Source organism: Larus michahellis, chromosome Z (assembly GCF_964199755.1).
Source record: "Larus michahellis chromosome Z, bLarMic1.1, whole genome shotgun sequence".
In the NCBI taxonomy this organism is placed as follows: domain Eukaryota; kingdom Metazoa; phylum Chordata; class Aves; order Charadriiformes; family Laridae; genus Larus; species Larus michahellis.
In genome coordinates this window covers 51,968,724-51,976,847 of record NC_133930.1, presented here as the reverse complement: position 1 = coordinate 51,976,847, position 8,124 = coordinate 51,968,724, and the positions used below count along the sequence as shown (strand labels likewise).

Below are 8,124 nucleotides of genomic sequence, written 5' to 3'. Positions count from 1 at the left end.
CACATTCAAAAAACTTACTAAGTTTTCTTCCCAAAAGACATGAAGACTGATAAGCAGTTGCACCTTCAGGTTTCAAATGACTCAGCAAATTACTGTCTGCAGAAGGTTGTTAACAGCAGACTGCAATACACTACATACTTAAAACTCTGGAGAAGACCATTTTAACTTGCACAATGGTTTCCATCAGTAAGGCACACCAGACAGAGGCGATTCCCACATGCTAAATCTTTATTGTGCGAATGTTGTTCAGAGCATTTATTACCCTTTATATAGAGACACATTCAAAAAAAAAACAACAACATTAACAGTGGCTACATTGGTGGGGAACACGTTAAATCTATTTGGTGGTAGTTTGTATGCATGCAGTTAACTCTTGTGGTGGAAAAATCTTAGCCAGGAGGCCAGCCCAACTGACGACCACCCAGAACGTGGAGGTGTACATGATAGACAGACTGCCCACCCTCAGGCCCTTCATTCACAACCATCCGGAATCCATTGGTCAGGCCCAGGTTAGCAGCACACTTCTTGCCAACAATCATTAAATGACCAAGAAGCTGGAGAAGAGAAAAAAAAAAAAAAAGAGAACAACAAAACCAAACAAACAGAAAACACACAAAAAGGGGAGAGGGCAGGAAGGGAAGGAACAAGAGCAGAAAACCATTCAGACAAGCTAGTAAGCTAATTCTTAGAATTCGGCCACTGCTCTTCAAATTGTTGTCTGCCTGCAACTGAGACTTTCCAAGAAAAGCTATAAAGACTGAATATGCATAATATAGGGGGAGCGGGAAAAGAGCTAAAGATTTTTTTTTTCAATCTAGACAGTAGCTGACTACAGAAGTGTCATAGAGGCTAAATTTATCTTATGTTTAAAGACCCCGTTACTTCTTCAGGCAATATACATAATTCTGTGGAAAAGAAACTTTATTTTATCATGTAAAAGTTTACAAAATCTTTGAACTTGGTGTTTATAGTGACAAATTAAATACTTAGCATCTCTCAGTTAACTTTGACCTGCCAAAAACCCCAAGCCCATATTAGAATAAGTACTACTGCCTGTAAATCATAAAAACAGACATCAAGACTGTACTCCAAAATAATAATGCATTTTGCACTGTAAATACATACCTAGAGACACATTTTGCTTTATATCACTACTTTTACTGGAAAATCTCAACTCCATTCCCATTCTAAGTTAAAGGAAAAGGATTATAGTATCGAAAAACTACTTTGCCACTTTGAAACGTCAAAAGGAAAGGGGGAGAGTCTAGTAAATTATGCAGTAATTAGAGGTACAGTTTAGTGTACAGAAAGCTTCTTGAGTACTTACAGATTCATCAGAATCTTCTGCTTCAGATAACCTGACAATTGGCTTCTTAGGAATTACTAGGAAATGCGTTGGAGCTTGGGGTGAAATATCGTGGAACGCAAGGCACTGGAGGAAGAACACAGTTAAAACATAATTCGCTTCAGAGAAAGGCAACTGGTTAGGTAAATCAATATGCCTCACTAAATATATACTTAAGCAGATTATCAGATACTGCAAACATAAGCAGAGATGTTGATTTTTCTAGAGCGATACATTATTCAAGGTTCTGTAATTTCTAAACACAAAATACCTACTTACCAAGACCTGTTGGTATGAAAAAAAAAAAATAAATTATTCTGTGTTAAGCATTATTTAAAAGTTATAGTCTTATCTGCAAGTTAATATGCAATTAGGGTCATTATTTATTATTTACACATATGCCTAACAACTAACAGAGCTCATGGCATGCATACCTATAAAAAGTAGACTTACGCTTATTTATTAACACCCTGTTGAATAAAACAAATAGCAAATAGTTGCTAATCATTTTCCAGTTATGTCTGAATATTGCCTTCATCAAAGATAATATGGCATTTCAAAGAACCTGAAATTATGTGATTGAGGTCATCTTATATTTCTGTTCTCAACAGCACCAAGTATTTCAGAAAAAGATTATTTCAAAATAATATACTAAGACCGCCTCTATTTCAGACATTCTCAAATTGAGGGAAAGGTATCACTTTTGAAACATGAACAACCGCCTGTAGTAAGTAGTTGACTCCCAGATAATTTTATGGAAGTATCAAAATTACTATCAGTCAGAAACTGCATACAGCACCTAATTACATCAAATAAATCTCAAATTGGGAATTTCCAATAGGTAAGAAATAGAAGAGAAAGCAAGGGCAGAGACAAGAAAGCTATGCCACTTTGTGCAAATGGCCAACCACAGAACCAGGACTTGCTACTGCAATGACCACAATCTGCGGATGCCGACAATGAGCATGCACTCTGCCACTGCTAACCAGGGGGCATCCCTGACTCACTCATCACATTTAATTGCAAAACATCTCACAGTTACCAGTTGAGTTACGCCACAGAGTTCACACATATAAACATATACCTTACATTCTTCAAAATATGTATTTCCTAGATACTTTCAGTTATTTGTGAATCAATAAAGGGAATTTTCTATGTGACAACACTGGCTTTTAATTCTACCGAGAGAAACTGCGGCCTTTGCCAAGAGTAAAGCTGGTGAAAAGTTCAAACTTTACTTACATTAATAATGCCTTATCTTGTATACCTCCAATCTGTCCTATTGTAAGCTATCTTTAAGAAGATAATGCCGAGTTTTAAATCTCTGATGAACTGCTTGTTTCTCCCAAACAGAGAAGGGTGGTAAGCAAAGAATGGATGAATAAAAAAAAATGGCCAAACTGAGTCAAATAATTTAACAAACAGAAGACCAGTAGCAAATAATTTTCTAAGGGAGAGAGAGCAGAAACAGTATCAAACAAAAGCACAATCACAGGAAGCCCATGAATGCACAGTAAACCAACCTTAATTTCAGCAAGTTTAGATTCAATTAAAACAACAATGATAAGGCCTAATTCCACAGAACCTTTGTACTTTTTAATATCTCCCTTCCTCTGCATGTCAAGTAATGATTAAAAGCCTTCCTTACATTTCTCCTTGTAATGTTTCAAGCATCTCTAAGACCTCCACAGAGTCAACAAAACACATTAAAGATCATCCCCTTTACTGAACTAAACTCTAACAGCAGTTCTACATTTCTGCATACTTCAAGGTAAAAATTAATTGAGACACTGCAGGTAATTGCTCTTCCAGAAAATATTCTGCACTAATGGCAGTCAGAGTAGGTTACATGCTCTCAAGTCCTCACCAAAGTTAATGTCTTGGTTCTCAATCATGCACCGTGCTCACGTTATGCTGATGTAGCCATTACAGCCGAGGAAAACCTCAGGCAGCTTTGAGCCGGGGAAAGAAAGAATGCACACCTTCACATAGACACAGAACAGTAACATAAGCATGGTTTGCAGAAAGCAGTGAAAATTTCCAGTACTCTTGAGAGCAGGTGTCAGCTGCAACCTTTGCCTATCAATAAAACATTGTACCAAGCTATCCATAATTTTTAAGCACACAATCAGGCAAAATACATCTTTAGTGAGCCTGTATTCTACACTGCACATAATCCCTTATTTTAAAAGCAAAACCCTCTGTTAATGTTCAGTATTTAAATAAAAAAAAAGGCGTTTACTGGATACTAGTCTAGTTTACATCTTAAGAGACAACAGCTGCATTTTTTCATAAGCTATTTCACTTAGCTCCTAGCACACTGTGGTGCACCACCATCATTGAACGCTACCACTCCCAACTCACTGATTTAATGGATTTTTGCAGCCTACAGGATAACCGGTTCCCGCTTTTTGCGAACAGCGGAACAAGCTGCAATTCTCTATAATTCTCTACTCTCAGAATCCTTCTCAGAGGTTCATAACGAAAGCCTGGCAGGTACAGCTGTATAATCTCTGTAATGCTATTGAAACGTACATCAAGACCTGCATTCCTGACGTGCAAAAGACAGCTAGTTTCGGTGTACTGTTTAGATGCATACGTCCGGAATCCACAAGGGTGGTTAATCTAAGGTTTCACGACTACCCTCCTACACCAGGTGTGCGAAGCTCCGTCCCTTGGCAGTGAAGCCAGCACGGCCTGCAATACCGTTAAGGCTGCGACACGGCGAATGCCAGCGGCCGCCACCGGGTGCGTTATGGCCAGAGGCCCTTCGTCCGCACGCAGACCGGTGACACAGCGGGGCTGAGGCTAAGGTCGAGCAACACTTGCAGCCCTGCACCCGCCGGGCCGAGCCGGCCGCGCACTGAACGTGTCCGACGCTTTAGGGACGCTGCAGGAGGGCACGGAAAGGCCCCGTCCTTCCCGCCCGCCTCGCCACGCTCCCGAGCGCCTCAGCGGTACCCCCCGACCCGGCGGCTGCGAGAGCGGGTGCGACCGTGCACCGCCCGCACCTGGTCGTCCTCATAGATGATACTGGCGGGGATCTCCTTGCGGATGATCTTCCCGAAGATGGTGTCGCCGCCGGGGCGGGCGGCCTGCGCCTTACTAATCTCGTCCGCCATGGCGGCCGTCCCCGCTCGGCTCCCGCCGCCCCTCTCCCCGTGCTTCCTCCGGAGGCCACGCCCCCCACCGCGTTCATTGGGTGGACAAGTCACGGCTAACAGTTCCCACCTCGCGATTGGTGGTTTCGCCTGTCTTTTTCGCTTGTCCCCGCCCGCTCGGCTGTCCCGCCCTCGCTGAGCCGGTGGTGATGGGGCCCAGGGAGGCGCGGAGGGATCCGAGTTGGGAGGGGTAGGGGTAGTGGTGTACGGAGGCCGCGGAGGAATCAACGCTGCGACCTGTGAGGCGACCATCTGGGTGGCTGTGGAGCGACCATCTGGGTGGCTGTGGAGCAGCGGTTGCACCCAGAAATATTGTTTATTGCCGCATCAAATCCATGCCAAATATCTGTGTGACTTCTTGGTACTGTGTCCTGCAGCCAAATGACAGCTTTGGCAAGGGTGCTCTTGCCTTTTCCATACAAGTTTGCAGAAGAACAAACTGCCACGAATCCTGTCCTGGAGGCCCTGCTGCCTTGGCGGAGACTTCCGAGATGGAAGCTGTGTGGCCCCTTGCACAGAGCACAAGGCGAACGGACCACACCAGTGTCTCAAGGCCTTTCAGGGCTGCAGGGCCCCATCGAGATAGGGCTTGGTTTGAGGCAGGCAGGCACCTCTCATAAACATCAGGACTGGACCCAAAGCTTGGAGGGTAAAGTCATAAAATACACAGGATTTAGTTTGAGGTGTCAGGCCCTGCTAATATGGGAATGACTCTTGCAGAGGGGAAATCTGTGGCAGTTTAACGTGCCAGCCCTTCTACACATTAGCCATTTCCTAACTGTCGAATCGACCAATCAATATGACCAGGCAACACAATATTACACAGCTACATAACTGGTCATAAGTGCTTTTATTTATATATGTATATATTTATCTGTACATACATATATATATATATGACACCAGTCATGAAATAGGAGAAATGAAAAAGCGGGAAAAACAAAACCAAGCCAACCAAACAAAAAATCCCTAAAATAGTAACAACAAAGCTTCATTTTCTAAACTTCATGGTTGAAATAGATTTAATCTGATTTCCCTCAAGCATTGTCTACGAAGATTTTAACATTGACATTTAAATATATTTGCCTTGTGACAAAAATCTCACAGGAAACATAATTCTGGAAGGAGGCAGGGAATAAAAACTGCTAAGTGGTTTAAAACTAAAATGGTTCCGCATTTAGTTACCTGAACTTGTTACAAAAAGAGCAGAATTTGTCATACGTGTCTGGTAATAACTCTGAAATTATATATCTTGAGATACTCTAAACAAAGCTCTGACAAAGCATGTTAAACACTGGGATGATATTCTGTGCCTCACTTGATGGAGCTGTGTTAAGGTATTTTGACATGTGTATGTCCTACGGATAGTATTGTATGGCTAAAGTATGATTGCTAAAACAAGGATGGAATTGGTGCTTCACAGGCAAATTTATTTGCTTTCCATTATTGTTTAACTGTGCTTATTAACCAAAAATGTGAATAATTTTCTCTATTTTCTCAGGAATTAAACATATTTTGTGAAAGAAGAGTTGATACTACTAGCTAAACAGACAGAAGAATTTAACTTACATATATTTATTCAGGATCCATTTGTACATGTTAGTGTATTTAAGTAGTTCCATGGAGTCAGTCTAGAAAGCATATTTCTATGTTAAGAGAAGACATATAGAGACAATTGAAGAAGTTTCTCTGAAAATGCAAAAGCATTTTTTCATATAATTGGCTTCAACATATATTTTTTTCTCACCATGTAAATGTCAGATTTTATGTTATTTTTCAAAGTATTAAATCATTCATTCACAGCTGCAATCATTATTCAAGCAAATAGATCTATGAATAAGGATCATTTCTTGTACTAATGGATCAAGTTTCTTTATGAAGTACATAGTACAAAGTAAGTGCATTTAGGAAATTTGAAATATTAAAAATATTTAGTGTTCCTACACTTCAATCAGCTTTGAATGTCATTGCAATTAAATGATGAAATAGACTATATATTGAAGCGAGAGGTCTAGCAAAATAGTAAAGCTTTTTACATTTAAAGTCCTTATGCTGCCTGTAGCTAATGATGGATGATGTGTTATTGAAGTATAAGCTTGGGGTTTTTTTGTTTTCTAGGGAATGGCAATTGAATTTTAAAGTACAGTCAGAGCCCTGTGATGGCCGGGCTGCGGCTGGGATGGTCAATCAGGCTGTGGGTAAGGGAAGGCAGGGCTGTGGGGAGCTGGGTGTGAGCAGACAAAAAGGTGACCTGCCTGGAAAGGGAAAATGATGGAACAGAAAAAAAAGTCTGTTGAAAAACACCAGCAGAGAAAATGCCTGCCAGCCTGGGAGCTGTGGGGGCTGGGAACCAGAAGCATCCTTGAAAAGTGCAGCTGGACTTTTTTAAGTGCAGCTGGGTACCTAGAAACGGGAGACATCCTGAGATACCATCGATAAGCACAGAAGCAAAGAACTGTAACAGCAACTTTTTGTCTGAAAAGGTGAAAAAGGGAAAGGGGAAAACACCCTGAAAAAAGTAAGAATTCATAACTGTGACTGGGTATTCTAACTGCAAGAACAGGTGAACGGCCCGGCAAAATAAAAATTGATCTGTAAGAAGAGCAAACATCATCATTATCATCTATCAGCTGTTCCAGGCAGAAAACAGGAATTAACAGCACCCCTTGGCTGCTGACAGTGGTGGTGTCCTACGCCCTCTTATGTCCCTATGATATAAAAATGACTGCAGTTTTTTCCAAAATGGAGCCCCTCTCTCTGAAAACATCCCGTGCTGCAGGTACTTGTCCCTTCCTAAACAGGCTCAGTTCTCTGCAGAAATTTTCTAGGTGATGTTGGACTCCCACTGGGGATGCCCGGCTGGCCCCAGACTCCATGCCACAGATTTTTGCAGTGTGACTCTGTTACTTCATGGCCCCCTGGGGACGGCCACTGGGGTTGGCTCAGCCTGTCCTCCCACCTCTGGGATGGCCAGGTCCCTCTCTGGGATTGGTGTGTCATAGAATCATAGAATTGTCTAGGTTGGAAGGAACCTTTAAGGTCATCAAGTCCAACCATTAACCTGCCACTGCTAAAACCACCACTAAATCATGTCCCTCAGCACCACGTCTACCCGTCTTTTAAATACCTCCAGGGATGGTGATTCCACCACTTCCCTGGGCAGCCTGTTCCAATGCTTGACAAACCTTTGGGTGAAGTGTGCTCCACTCTGGGATGGTTTGGCCCCTTCTGAAATCTGACTCACTTGATACTGGTATCATATATCCATACAAGTAATCTGTGATAATCTGTCTGCTGTTTTATTGTTGATAAGTTGCTTCACTAATGGTAAGTTCGTAGTAACCTGCAGTAGTAAATACCAACTGGGTTGTTGCTGTTACTGGCTGTTGCTGTAGTGTTGATTGTTGCCATACGACTGTTTGCTGATCGCTGCTAGTAATTTGTAATAGTTTGGGATAGGTATATATTCTATACGTATTCTATATATATTCTATATTCTTTCTTAACCATAGCTACGGTTGCTAGGGGTGATTTTTGTGGTAGTACACTTGCTAGTGATGATTACTTTGTAGCAATCTGCAATAAAGTAGAGAAATTTCGAGGATGAAGCCTCTATGT

The 8,124-nt window shown here is 41.8% G+C and overlaps 1 protein-coding gene across 1 annotated transcript; it reads right to left on the bottom strand.

Moving 5' to 3' along the window:
* Nucleotides 1–210: 210 nt before the first annotated feature.
* LOC141735769 (adenosine 5'-monophosphoramidase HINT1) lies at nt 211–4,526 on the bottom strand. The gene is made up of 3 exons (XM_074568903.1): nt 4,357–4,526; nt 1,328–1,432; nt 211–554 (listed from the first exon to the last, which is right to left on the bottom strand). The coding sequence occupies exons 1-3, from the start codon at nt 4,465–4,467 to the stop codon at nt 390–392; spliced, it is 381 nt and encodes a 126-aa protein (XP_074425004.1). The 5' UTR covers nt 4,468–4,526; the 3' UTR covers nt 211–389.
* Between the last annotated feature and the right edge of the window lie 3,598 nt (nt 4,527–8,124).

What these genes read in the sequence shown, in the direction of transcription:
- LOC141735769 (XM_074568903.1), bottom strand. Translation starts at nt 4,467, where the DNA reads ATGGCGGACGAGATTAGTAAGGCGCAGGCCGCCCGCCCCGGCGGCGAC. An exon ending in TCATCTATGAGGACGACCAG is followed by an intron (nt 1,433 to 4,356) that starts GTGCGGGCGGTG and finishes TTCTTCCTCCAG; the next exon opens with TGCCTTGCGTTCCACGATAT. An exon ending in CAGAAGATTCTGATGAATCT is followed by an intron (nt 555 to 1,327) that starts GTAAGTACTCAA and finishes TCTCTTCTCCAG; the next exon opens with CTTCTTGGTCATTTAATGAT.